Source organism: Acomys russatus, chromosome 8 (assembly GCF_903995435.1).
Source record: "Acomys russatus chromosome 8, mAcoRus1.1, whole genome shotgun sequence".
NCBI classification, from domain to species: Eukaryota; Metazoa; Chordata; class Mammalia; order Rodentia; family Muridae; genus Acomys; species Acomys russatus.
In genome coordinates, this window is record NC_067144.1 from 6,472,684 (window position 1) to 6,486,646 (window position 13,963).

A 13,963-nucleotide genomic window follows, 5' to 3' on the forward strand; every position below is an offset into this window, starting at 1 on the left:
GCGGTACCTGGGAAGCCGAGTTTAAAACTTACGCATATTTATAGGCTGCCATGTGATGTTTTTGATTAATGTCTGTATTGTGCGATGTTTAAGACAAGAGTTAATACAATTCCCTCCCAAAGCCTTAAGGTGAAAACAGTCAAAAGCTTTTTGTTAGAACGTGGGCCTGCTGCACCTTCAGACCTGACCCCTCCAGTCTGAATCAAGCCACAGGTGCCTGGAAGGAGCTATGTGTGCTGTGACTGGACAGCTCTCAATTCATGGAACCTCTGTCCACCATGCTCCCCGTCAGCTCTGTGCTGTGCCGAATCAAGTGCTCTGAAACTTCTTACTTTAAAAGATTCTAGAAAGTCAGTGCTTCCCGTTGTTCTGGGCCTTGGTCCAAGAGTCCTTAGGGCCCAATGATGAAGACAGCCAGAGATGAAGCGCTGCCGATAGAGGTTCCTCTCGCCCCCTCCTCATCCCACTCATGGTAGCCCACCTTTCTCCCCTCCTCATCCACTCATGGTAGCCTACCTTTCCCCCCTCCTCATCCCACTCATGGTAGCCTACCTTTCTCCCCTCCTCATCCCACTCATGGTAGCCCACCTTTCTCTTATTCTTTAAAAAAATTAATTAATTAACTTTGCACCCCAGTCATAGCTTCCTGTCCCTCCTATCCTCCCAGACCCTCCTTTCCACCTTCCCTCCCTCCGTCCCCTCTTCCTTTCTCCTCAGAGAAGGGGAGGCCTCCGTGGATATCTACCCTCCTTGGTGTATCAAGTTGCAGTAGGACAAGGCACATCTTCTACTGAGGCTAGACAAGGCCACCCAGTTAGGGGACAGGAGGTTAGACAAGGCCACCCAGTTAGGGGACAGGAGGTTAGACAAGGCCACCCAGTTAGGGGACAGGAGGCTAGACAAGGCCACCCAGTTAGGGGACAGGAGGCTAGACAAGGCCACCCAGTTAGGGGACAGGAGGCTAGACAAGGCCACCCAGTTAGGGGACAGGAGGTTAGACAAGACCACCCAGTTAGGGGACAGGAGGTTAGACAAGACCACCCAGTTAGGGGACAGGAGGTTAGACAAGGCCACCCAGTTAGGGAACAGGAGGCTAGACAAGGTCACCCAGTTAGGGGACAGGAGGCTAGACAAGGCCACCCAGTTAGGGGACAGGGATCCAAGGGCAGGCAACAGTCAGAGACAGTCCCTGCTCCCGCTTTTAGGAGTCACACATGATGACCAAGCTGCACACTGTTACACGTGTGCAGAGGGCCCTGGTCTGTCTCATGAATGCTCTCTGGTTGGTGGTTTAGTCTCTGTGAGCCCTAGTAGGCCAGGCTAGTTAATTCTGTAGGTTTTCTTATGGCGACCTTGCCCTCTCTGCCTTCTTCCGTCCTTTCTCCCTCTCTTCCACATGATTCCCTGAGCTCTGCCTAATGTCTGGCTGTGGGTCTCTGTATCTGATTCCATCAGTGGCCGGGTGAAGCCTCTTTGATGACAGTTATGTTAGGCTCGTGTCTGCAAGTGTAACACAACATCATTAAAAGTGTCGGGGGGGGGGAGTAGTGTCAGAGGTGGGCTCTCTCTCATGGCATGGGTCTCAGGTTGGGCCAGTCATTGGTGGCCCTTTCTTCAATCTCTGCTCCATCTTTGCCCCTGCACATCTTGTAGGCTGGACGGATTGTGGGTTGAAGGCTCTGTGGCTGTGTGGGGTCCCCGTCCTTCCGTTGGAAATCTCTTTTGGCTGCAGGAGGTGGCTGTTTAGGTTCCATGTCCCCCATGGCTTGAAGTCTTAGCTAGGGTCACCCTCATGGACTCCTAGGAAGTTCCATTGTCCTAGATTTCTAGTTTGCCGCAGAGATCCCCCTCCCCCGACTGATTCCAGTTCTCCTTTTCTTTGTCCTCCCACACTTGATCCCCCCTGTTCCCCTCCTTGCCCCTCTCCCACCTACTTCTCTCCCTCCATCACTCCTGATACCTATTTTATTTCCCCTTCTCAATGAGATTCAAGAAGCACCACCACCACCATCACTGCTTAGGCCTCCTTATTGCTTAGCGTCTTTGGGTCTGTGGATTGTAGCCTGGTTATCCTGTATTTTATGGCTAATAGCAACTTATAAGTGAGTATATGCCATGTTTGTCTTTCTGGGTCTGGGTTACTTAACTCAGGATGATCTTTTCTAGTTCCATCCATTTGCATGCAAATTTCAATATTTCCTTGTTTTTAGTAGCTGAGTAGTATTCCATTGTGTAAATGTACCACATTTGCTTTATTCTTCGGTTGAGGGACATCTAGCTTATTTCTAGATTCTGGCTATTATGAATAAAGCTGCTATGAACATAGTTGAACAACTGTCCTTGTATGGTGGAGCGTCTTTTGGGTATAGGCCCAGGAATGGTATACCTGAGTCTTGAGGTAGAACTATTCTCAAATTTCTGAAAAACAGCCAAATTGATTTCCAAAGTGGTTGTACAGGTTTGCACTCCCACCAGCAATGGAGGAGTGTTCCTCTTTTTCCACATCCTCACCAGCATGAGCTGTCCCTTGAGTTTTTTATCTTAGCCATCCTGACGGGTGTGAGATGGTTTCAGAGTCATTTTGATTTGCATTTCCCTGGTGGCTAAGGATGTTGAAGATTTATTTAAATGACTTTTAGCCGTTAGATTCCTCTGATGAGAATTGTTTAGCTCTGTACCCCACTTTTTAATGGGGGATATTTGGTTTCTTTATGTCTGATTTCTTGAGTTCTTTATATATTTTGGATGTTAGTCCTCTGTCAGATGTAGGGTTGGTGAAGAACTTTTCCCATTCTGTAGGTTGCTGTTTTGTCCTTTAGACAGTGGCCTTTGCCTTAGAGAAGCTTTTCAGTTTTCCTTCTGATATATTCTGTAGGACTAGATTTATGGGTATGTGTTGTTTAAATTTGGTTTTTATCATGGATTATCTTGTTTTCTCCATCTGTGGTGATTGAAAGTTTTTCTGGGAATAGTAGTCTGTGTTGGCATCTTTAGTCTCTTAGAGACTGTAAGACATCTATCTGCCCGGACCCTTCTGGCTTTTAGAGTCTCTGTTGAGAAGTTGGGTGTAATTCTAATAGGTCTACCTTTATGTATTCCTTGACCATTTTCCCTTTCAGCTTTTAATATTCTTTTTTTGTTTAGTGTTTTGATTATTATGTAGCAGGAGGATTTTCTTTTCTGGTCCAATCTACTTGGTGATGTATAAGCTTCTTGTATGTTTATAGGCATCTCTGTCTTTAGGCTGGAAAATTTTTCTTCTGTGATTTTGTTGAAAATAGTTTCTGGGCCTTGGAGCTGGGAATCTTCTTTTATTTCTATTATTCTTAGGTTTGGCCTCTTCATAGTGTTTCAGATTTTCTGGGTGTTTTCTGTCAAGAACTTTTTAGATTTAGGATTTTTTTGACTGATGTATTGATTTCTTCTATCCTGTTGTATACGCCTGAGATTCTCTCTTCCATCTCTTGTATTCTGTTGGTGGTGTTTACGTCTGTCATTCCTGTTTTCTTCCCTAAGTTTTCCATCTCCAGGATTTTCTCAGTTTGTATTTTCCTTGTTGCTTTTATTTTCATTTTTTAGATCTTGAACAGTTTTATTCATTTCCTTCATCTCTTTGATTGTATTTCCTTGTATTTCTTTAAGAGATTTATTCATTTCCTCTTTAAAGGTCTCTATTATCTTATGATTGGATTCAAGATCATCTTCTTGTGCTTCGGCTGTGTTAGGGTACCCAGGGCTTGTTGTAGTAGGGCAGCTGGGCTCTGATGGTGCCGTTGTGCCCTGGCTCTTGTTCATTATGTCCTAACTCTGTGCACTTAGGCTGTCCCTGTTACTGCAGGCCTAGAGGAATGCAGGAAGAGCTGTAGGCCGGGAAATGGAGCACAGGGTACAGAGCCTAGCTCACCGCTCCTGGGCTTGTCCCGGGGCGCCCAGCAGGTCTTACTCTTATTCTCTCTTATTCTCTTCCACTCTCTCATTCTCCTTTCAGTGAAACTCCTCTCTAGGCTTTAAACCCTAACCCTTCCCTTTAAGACACCATTACATTTAAATCACCATATTGTATTGTTTCTGTCCAAAGTTCTCTTTCCACCTTGAGGCCCCCTCATGGCCTTGAGGAACTTTAATTACAATAAACCTTGTTGTGAAGGCAGTTTACAAGCCAGCTATTTTCTGGACCAATCATTGCAGCCTTTTTACCATCTTCTTTTTGATACATTTCTTCTGGCCTTTTGAAGTGTCCATTGCATCGTCCTTATCTGTGCTCAGCTGCCTACAGAACAGCAGTAATCTCGTTCTGAACCCAACCTGTCAAAAGTTGAGTCTACAGCCATGATAGAAGCAGAATCTCAGGGTGGAGAAACTGAGGCATCAGATGTGCTCTTCTTTTTTTCTAGCTGTTGCCTGGCAGGCCGTGCCTACCCCCTTGGTGACATCCCTGAAGATCTTGTTCCCTTGGTTAAAAACCAGGTGAGCATTCTTTTCATGGCACATTTACTGTCTTCACCTTTTAACATGGCCGTCTTAGTTATGGTTTCTCTTGTTGTGATAAACAAAACCAACAGAACCAACTTAGTGTAGGGTTTGTTTCAGCTTACAGTTACCTAGCACAGTCCATCACTGAGGGCGTCAGGGCAGGAACCCGGAGGCAGGAGCTGGTGCAGAGGCCATGGAAGAGTGCTCCTTATTGGCTTGTCCTTATGGTTTGCTCAGCTCTTTTTTATAGAACTCAGGACCACCTGCCCAGGGGTGGGACCACCTACAATGGCATGCCTCCCAGGCATGCTCTTGTCTTAGCGGGGCATTTTTCTCTAGCTTATGCCAAGTTGGCATAAAGCTAGTCAGCATAGTGACTGAAGACAAACACTATGGTTGAACACATAGCTAAGGAACTCCACTGTAAGGACAAGAGTCCACACTGTCAACAACGCTAACAGTTTGGTTAAGAGAGAATTTACGAGGGACATTAGGTAAGTCAGTGGCAGATTAAAGTGAATTCATCCTGCCTTTGTTTCCTCTATATGGGAATCCTTGCTCTCCAGTAAGATCTAAGATGATAGAAAATAATGCACAGTTGCTTTTAACTTGCAGGTGTTTGAGTTTCTGATCCGTCTGCATTCTGTGGAAGCATCCTCGGAGGAAGAAGTCTATCCTTATGTTCGGACTTTGCTACATTTTGACACAAGGGAATTTCTGAACGTGTTGGCACTGGTAAGGGACACTTTGATTCTTCAGTTTTAAAATTCAAAGTGTGTGTGCGCACACGTGTGTGTGCGTGCGCGCATGTGTGTTCGTGTGCGTGTGTTTATTGCGTATGTGTTTGTTTGTGTGTGTATGTGTGTGTATGCGTGTGCCTGGGTGTGAATTAGGCAGAGAACCCCACCTGATAATGCTCTAGCGAGTCAGGAGCTGAAATGTTTCAGACTGCTGGTCCCTTGTTCTCTCCTGACAGCCTTTTCCTTCCCTTGTCTCTCTTGTCAGAAAGCAAAAAGGACCATTTTTGGCTTTTATGAAGCTTTTGGCTAGATGGTGCAATCTCTGCAGTAGATGTCGTGAACACACTGGAATTAGCTGAAGTTGAAGTGGGCTGTGGAAGGTCTCTGTTGAAAACACTTCCTAAATGTTTAATTAGAGGTGAATTTGGGTGAACTGGGTTTTCTGTTTTATATGATTGTATAGAAGAATAATTATAGAAAATGTGATGACTCTTTCCAGTTAGATAGTGCAGTATTGCACTTTCTTGTTTAGCTTTGTAAGATGGAGACTGCTTATGTCATGGTGTTTAGTAAGGTCATCCAGTTCACAAGTATGTAAAACACATTTACAGATACAATATTTGGAAGAAATGAAACCAGATGAACATTCAAATGCCAGCTCTGTAAGATGTGCCTGTCTCTGTGTGCACACACTACTTTTATAAGTTATAGTGTACAACTGAGTAAATTCCTTTAAGAAGCTGAGTGCCATGAGAGGCTCATTGCATCATAGACTGTGTTGGTTAAATTTGATCATCTGACTTCAGAAACAGTGACTAATTGCGTCTGGAAAAAGGGAAGAGAACTGACAGGCGTGGTCAGACCTGGAGATGATAGCCATCTGTGTCAGTGGACCTTGCAGGATCTCAGAGCCTATTTCAGTGAACCTTGCAGGATCTGAGAGCTATTTCCATTCTAGTTTTGCCTTTAAACATGAATTGTGAGCAATTCTTTTTGCTTATTTTTCTTACATTATTTTACTTGGGGGCTTCTGTGAGGAGATAGGGCAGGGTCCTATAAACAGTTGTCTGAGGACTAAGTCCAGCCCCATTTGACTCAAACCTGCATAAGCTAAGAATGTCTGTATTATTAGGACTGTAAAAAAGAAGTGAAAGCATATGTAACAGAGACCCCATGTAGCCTACAAAGTATGGCATGTTTGCCGAAAGGCCCTTTCACGTAGGATGTTTGTTGATCTTGCCATCATATCATCCAGACCTCAGAATAATTTTTAATTGTTTATGTCCAAATTTCCAGATAGCTTTGAACTTGAGTTTCAGATCTACATTTCTTTGCCGAGTGCTACTCTAGCAGTGATGTGCCAATTTGGCAGCTGTTTCCTACCACCGTATCATAACATTGTATCATAGCATTCACACTCTTATGTCACCATTTCACTAGGTTTATAGAAACAAACGTTCAATGTGTATTTCAAAGTAGTGACTGCATGCTGCCAAGAGGAAAGTAGCTAAGGAAATTCTTTCCCTTGTCAATGTCTATAGAACATTTGTTAATTCTCTTTGCTTTGGGGTATTAGTTGAATAGCACTTCTGTAGCAAATGGTACCCTTTGCATCTTCAGTGACATCTATTATAAGCAGTCTGGAATGAGGGAGAAAGGTGTGTGCATGGTGTGCGTGTGTATGTGCATGTGTGTGTGCATTGTGTGTGTGTGCATTGTGTGTGTGTGCATTGTGTGTGTGTATGGTATGTGTGTGCCTGGTGTGTATATGTACATGGTGTGTGTTTGTATGTGTGTGTACCTTATGTTTTAATAAGTCAGAAGCTGGAACTGAAGTGCTTTCATGTCCATCCTCTTTTCTCCAGGCACGGTTGTAATTAACTTGTCCAAGTATACAAGTATCTCCTGATTGAACTTCCCAGATTAATAATCATTCCTGTGACCTTGGCACAGCTAGCTGACTGCACAGCACAGTAATGAAAAAGTTTAACACCTTTTACTTTTCTGTGTAAATAACTAACTAGATAACTCAATGGATGTTTTTGATTTGTTTGTTTTCAATGGTTGTTTTTAAAGCACCTGCCATGCGCTAGGCAGAAATAGGAAGGGAAGGGCCTGTCAATTAGAGGAAAGAAAAGGTGGAGAAAATCCATAGCAAGTCCTCTGGCTTGAGTAGAACTGAGAGTCTTGAAAGTGCACGGCTGAGCAGATCCCTTACAAACAGCATGGGCGCAGGATGCAGTCCATTTTCTTGGTGGAGAACACAGCAACTGTGCTCTTTGTTAATTTAACATTCCTCAGAACCCAGGCTGCTAAGTGCAGGCCAGGAAAGGGTGTTCCAGGGTCTTTTCTCACTCCTGCTCAGCACCTAGGTGTGACTCAGTTTCCATCTCTTTGTGTGTAGTCCTGTGTGAACTTGGTGCCTTTCTAACATGTTACTGCCACCTAGAACCCACTGTTTTTAATCTTTGTTATATTCAGAATACAGTAAGCAATAATATAAAATATTTAAGTGCTGTGCTTGGTACTGTTTTGAGGGTATGGTAACTAACTCTGATAATTAGGCTTTAAAACTTTGGCCTTTCAGCAGCCTGACTATAATTATTTTTCTTTATTTTTGCATTTTTTACTGTTATTAAAATACATTTTAAAATTAACTTTAAGGTTAGCATATTAAATACTTGGTTTCCTCATGGCGTCTTCACACATGTATCCATTATATTTTGTTTTCATTTGTTCCTCTCCATCATGGCCCTCCTCCTCCTCCATTTTCCTGTCAGCTAGTTCCTTTCCTTTCTCCAGGAAGTCCCCTCACATGTATCTTATGTCCTCCCCGTACCCCAGTTTCTTGATGGTCTCTTCTACCTCTCTGTGACCCACTTTCTAGTCCTGTGACCCACAAATGTATACCTAGAAGTACACACATGCACACACACTGTAGAACTAGATTCTGCACGTGGAAGAAAGGATGTAATAGTTGTCTTTGTGAGTCTGGCTTATTTCCTTCTGTTACAATATTGATATATAGGCCTCCATGCAGCATATTTGGCATCAGGAGATTCATTGTAGAAGGGAAGAGGGGAGAGAAAAAAGTGGGGAAGGGGTATCCCAGGGGGACAAAGTGAGGGAAAGAAGCTGAGGAAGTCACACACACACACACACACACACACACACACACACACACACACACACACACACAGGTCGATGCAAGAGTGGCAGGCAAGTTATATCCTGCACAACACCTGGCTCAGGTGATGACATGGGACACAGGTGGTGACATAGGACGTTGCCCTCTGAGGGCAGACCAGCTGAATTGCCTGCACACCAACATAACATTTCTCCCTTTTCGTTTAATTTTTAAAAATGAGGAGAGGAACCAGGGAGGGGTGGTGAGGTGGGAAGGAGGATGCTGTGTTAAAAAATGGCTACTTCCTGCTGACTTGGGGCCAGAGACATCATTGGGGATCCTAAAAGAATGGGGGTGGGGTGGGCTGGAGAAGTCCTGGGAGAGCCAGCTGTTTTGCTGTGGTCTAGGGATCTGTGAGAACATCTGTGGCTGGGACAGAGAGTGCAGGTCCAGCTGACTGGAGCACCTGTGGATACCTGAATGTGGAAAACACCTGGACAGGACATTGGAACGTATATATGGGCTGGTTTTTTTTTTTTTTTTAAAGATTTATTACACACACACTGTTCTGCCTGCATGTATGCCTGCAGGCCAGAAGAGGGCAGCAGATCACATTATAGATGGTTGTGAGCCACCATGTGGTTGCTGGGAATTGAACTCAGGACTTCTGGGAGAGCAGTCAGTGCTCTTAACCTCTGAGCCATCTCTCCAGCCCCGAAAATTCTTTTAGGTGTATATTTGAAACTTTTGGGAGAGCAAGCAGAGAGGGGAGGTTTGCAATGAAGAAGAAATAAGGCTTTAATGTAGGGAAGCTCCCTCCATTTACCTGATCGCTGTCATTTAAGGGATGTTGAGGCCAAGTTTGGTTGCAGAGGTGTGTAAGCTTAGGAGCCCTTAAAGCAGGTGGTGGGTGTAGGGATCTGAAATTCTCCAGATGGCGTCCCAGAAGGGAACCTAGAAGGACCGGCAAATGGACTTCCCATGGGAAGAGGAGTCAGTGCCCCTTCACGGCAACCTAAGAGCAAGGTTTGACTTGAGGAAACTGGTGCAGTCTGTTTCAGTGGCTCATCAGCGAATGGTCAGAGACCAAGGGCATGATTGCCTGGGCAGACACGGTTTCACCTGGTACTGGGATTTTCAGCAGCAGAGGAGGGAGAGACAAAACTGCCGGTAGAAGGAGAAATCTCACCCACAGGAGAAGGTCCTAGATGAGGGTTTGGATGTAGGTTGTCGAGAACGGCAGGCAGGAAGCATTTACATCAGCCAGAAGGGACGGCTCAGCAACCGCTGGTGTTGGTGCAGGAGTGTGGTGATTGCCACTCACAGGCAGACAAGGAAAAGGGTCCCACAGCATGACTGGGAGCGCCTATCTGAAACCATGCTGGGAGCAGGCAGTGTCCTGTAGCTAAAGGGACAGTAAAAGGTGACATCTGAGACCTGGTTTTTGAGTCAGGTAACAAGGCAGACTGTGTCTGAATCCTGTCTAACTTGAGTTCTGTGAATACGGCAGACCTGTTTGCCTTTTAAATAGGAGGTCTAGTAGTTAGTAGTTTTTTTTTGTTTTGTTTTTTTTTTGTTTTTGTTTTTTTTTTGTAGTTAGTAGTTTTTAATCAGCTGATGAATTGACCAATAGTGGATTACCTTGGGATAAGGAGCTAATTGCCTGTCCTCTAGTTGTCAAGCCATAGTTAGCTTAGCCATCAGTGTGATCAGAGACCTGAGGATAAATTGTAACCTAAATGAATCTATGAAAATGAGAGAAATGACTATTAAGTTCATAGTCTATACCTAGACAGTTGTTCCAGGTTCCCGTGGTTTTTGTGGCAATGCGGGCAGCGATGGTCTGGCCATCAGGCACAGAGGGCGAGAAGCTTTTCTGTGGAAGAAGAACATGAGAGAAACGGATGGACCTCACCTCGTTATCAGCAACATGAGACAGTAATTCTCCGGGTGTCCAGTTTGTCCACAGTCAGGCTGGGCCCTACCCGTGGGGGGCAGTCTTTCCCAGTGGTCAGAGTACCACAGTCCAGTGTCGAAGTCATCTGTAGTGCCCAAATCTTCTCGGAGACTATAGGGAGCTACTGTTAGGACTTGGGAGTCTCTGTATGTCATAATAAGCTTACATATGCTAAATGCCATATTCAGCAGAGGGCCCACAAGCTTGAGGGTTAGCATATTTGACTTAAGCAATCTTTGTCTGTCTTTAGTTATTTGTTGTAAACTACACCTTGCAAACAAAACAGTGTTATGATCTACAGCTATGGCATATTCTACAGATGACTGTTTGAGGACCACATATATCTCAAGTAGATCTAAGTAGACAAATTTTGCTTTTTTAAAGTTACTTTCTATTTAAATTTGAAAGCATGTACAGGATGCTAAATAAAGTTTAATCCTGAAATCAATCACATTGGTTGTTTGCATGACTACAGATATATTTCTGGACATGTTAAAGGATTTGATCATTTATACTACGAGTGACTATTAACTTGTGTTTCTTAATTATTAAAGACTAGGGCTTTAGGTTTCATCCCTGTTAGGTTGGAGGCTTAATGAATGTCTCTAGAATTAATATAAAAGTATCTTTGGAACCACCCTTTTTTTTTTTTTTTTTTTTTTTTTTTTTTTTTTTTTTAAGAACCACCCATTTTTATATCAAACCCATTGGCCAACCCTGAGCACAGGCAGCTGGCAAAAGGAGAAACAGCATTCATTCATTCATTCATTCATTCAAGAACTAGTAAAGACTTAAGTAATTAGACATATATTTTAAATTAGCTTGTTTATCTGAAGAGACCTTTATAACCTTGAAATTTCAAACCGGGATTGAATCATCTATCATCTATCTATCTATCTATCTATCTATCTATCTATTTATCTATCATATTGTAAAAATATAACTTTGAATTTCCACAGAAATCCATACCAATTTGAAATGAGACTTGCTGGTTTTTTAGTCTAAAAGGAGGAGATAGGATAATAGACAGAAAGTTCATTAGGACAAAGAAGTTTTATAAATGTTGTTTCATACCGTGTGGTTATCTTAAGATGATGGAGTCACATGGCGAGTATTTGAAAACGTCTGTGTTGATTTATCTTTAAGCGAGTTGCATTTAAGTTACACACATAAACACATGGAGCTGAGAATCTTAAGAGTTGGGAAAAAGAACCTTAGATATCAGAGATTTTGGAAAGGCAGACAGAGTTTTAGGAATCTGGGAATCACCTGTCTGTGGTTGTTTTAGGCTTTTAATGAGGCCAGGGTTTGTTTGCTTGTTTGTTTGTTTTAAATAGAGTTAATTGAAGAAGGGGGAAGGGAAGAGTGCTCGCTTGGAAATTCTGCAGGCCTGCTGTAGGAGTCGGGGGAAGGGCAAGCGGCTCCAAGTGGAAGAATTAGACCAAGTAGAGTTCAGGATTAGATTCACAGACCGGCAGTTTCTACAGACCTGCAAAACTGGTCTGGAGAAAACTGCTTGCTTCAGAGTGGTGTGCAGACGCACGGGCGGGTCGGTGTGTGCTGCTGGAGCTGACCTGCTGCAAGGGAGAGTGTGGGAGAATGGTCAGGCAGCGAAAAACCAAGATTTAGAGCAAGAAAAAAAGGAAGGTTTTTAATGCCCCCACCCCCCACCCCATCACTAGGGTGGTGTGATGAGACAATTTAGAAGCTAGGTGTTTCCAAAAAGCTTGGAGGTCTGAGTTGGGGATACCATTCCCATGGGTGAAGAGAGAAATAAGCCTTGAACCCAACCTGTGGTGTTCCAGTGGGTTCGAGGGGCTGGAGATGTGTTGGCACCAGCTGGTCAAACATGGTTATCACACGGTTTGCCAGGGCCAGGGCAGAAGACCGAGTGACTCAGTTTCACCTAGTACCAGGATTTCAAGCAAGAGAAAGGGGGGGGGGGGGAACCATGTTGGTAGGAGAGAGACCCAGGGAAGGGATCCAAGAGGAGGTCAACGGAAACTGCTGGCTTTTGTTGGTTACACCAAACAGGAAGGGAAAACCTACCAATCTGTCGTTCAGTGTTGGATGGAGCAGAGCTTATGATCAGTGGAACAGAAGACACATCTGTTGTGGGCAGCGTGGCAGGTGGAAGGCGTTCCGGTGTGCCCAGACAGTACCAGAAAAGCCCCACCAGTCTCGGCTCCAATGTTATAATATTGATAATAGGCCTCCACATGACATATTTGGTAAAGGAGATTTATTGTAGAAGGGAGGAGGGCAGAAAAGAAGGGGGAAGGGGCACCCCAGGGGACAAAGAGAGGTAAAGAAGCCGAGGAAGTGACACACACACACACACACACACACACACACACACTGAGAGAGAGAGAGAGAGAGAGAGAGAGAGAATGTGTGTGTGTGTGTGTCAGGGTGGCAGGTGGTGACATAGGATACAAGTGGTGACATAGGACATTGTCAGGACCTTAAAGGCCCCTGAGGGAAGGCAGTTGAGTTGCCTGCACACCAACATAACACCTTCACATAATGATTTCCAATTACATTTATTTTCCTGCAAATTTCATAATTTTATTTTTCTTTATGGCTGCATAAAATTGGATTGTGTCTATGGTCCACATTTTCTTTAGCCATTCTTCTGCTGATGGACATAACAGCTGGTTTCATTTCCTGGCTGTTATGAATTGCATAGCTGTAAACCACCAAGCCTGTGGCAGCCTACCCTTCTGTTCTCAGGCCTTGGTTCCAGCCTGCTCAGTCCTGCATGGGTCTCTGCAGAGAGATAGTCCAGGGGGGCAGGGAGGTCGGTCTGCTTCGTACAGTTCAGTGGCTGGTGTTCGTTCAAACTTCAAGAGTCTGACCCCAAGTAATTCAGTTTAGGTATATATTTAACCACAGTACAATTTGGCGAACTATCCTAGTGATAATTAACTCAATCCTACGTGCAGAACAAGGCGTATATAAATTTCCTTGAGGAACAAAGTAAGCTAAATAAAGGTCAGACATGACTACGTTGAAATTCTTTTTGTGGACATGACACCTTCTGTAAAGGTAGCTCTGTAAATTGAGTACAGAGATGGGGGCAGGATTTAGCAATTTGTTTCCTTCTAAAAATAGCAAATAACAATTAGTTAAAAATTTCCCATATGATAGATTGACTGAGAAAAACAAGTTTATGTTAATGATCTGGGGGAGGGTCTGGTGTGGTCTCCCGCCACAAACAGAGCAAAGATCACCAGGCTAGAAATCATGTCCACTGCCAGCCTTCTGGGCGGATAGCAGGTATCGCATTCCTTTCCTTGAAGGGACAGCCCGATTCCAGGGTCCCTAGTGCTTAGCTGTGAGCTCGAGGACGGCTGCTCCCTCCACAGCCCCTTGCTGCTTGTTCTTTTGTCACATTGTCTTATTTTTTTCTCAAACTCTTTTTGGCTGTATAATAACAATAATAATAACTATATATATATTCATTTTAAGGTCTTGGGATGTCATGATATATTAAGTGCTATAGTTTATGTAATTTCATTAAAGTATCTTATCATTAATATAAGAATAACCGGGGCTGGAGTTAGGCTGAGTGGTTAGGAGCACTCACTGCTCTTGCACAAGACTTGGGTTCTGTTTGTAGCAACAATATGGCAGCTCACAGCCGTCAGTGACTCCACTTACAGG

General features: G+C 43.9%; 1 protein-coding gene across 1 annotated transcript in view; it reads left to right on the forward strand.

Moving 5' to 3' along the window:
- Vps8 (VPS8 subunit of CORVET complex) overlaps nt 1–13,963 on the forward strand; it is a 187,881-nt gene that overhangs the window by 72,853 nt on the left and 101,065 nt on the right. Inside the window, exons 25-26 of the mRNA XM_051150738.1 lie at nt 4,395–4,467; nt 5,089–5,208. Coding sequence (XP_051006695.1) covers nt 4,395–4,467; nt 5,089–5,208 — 193 coding nt within the window. The remainder of the gene's footprint in view (nt 1–4,394; nt 4,468–5,088; nt 5,209–13,963) is intronic.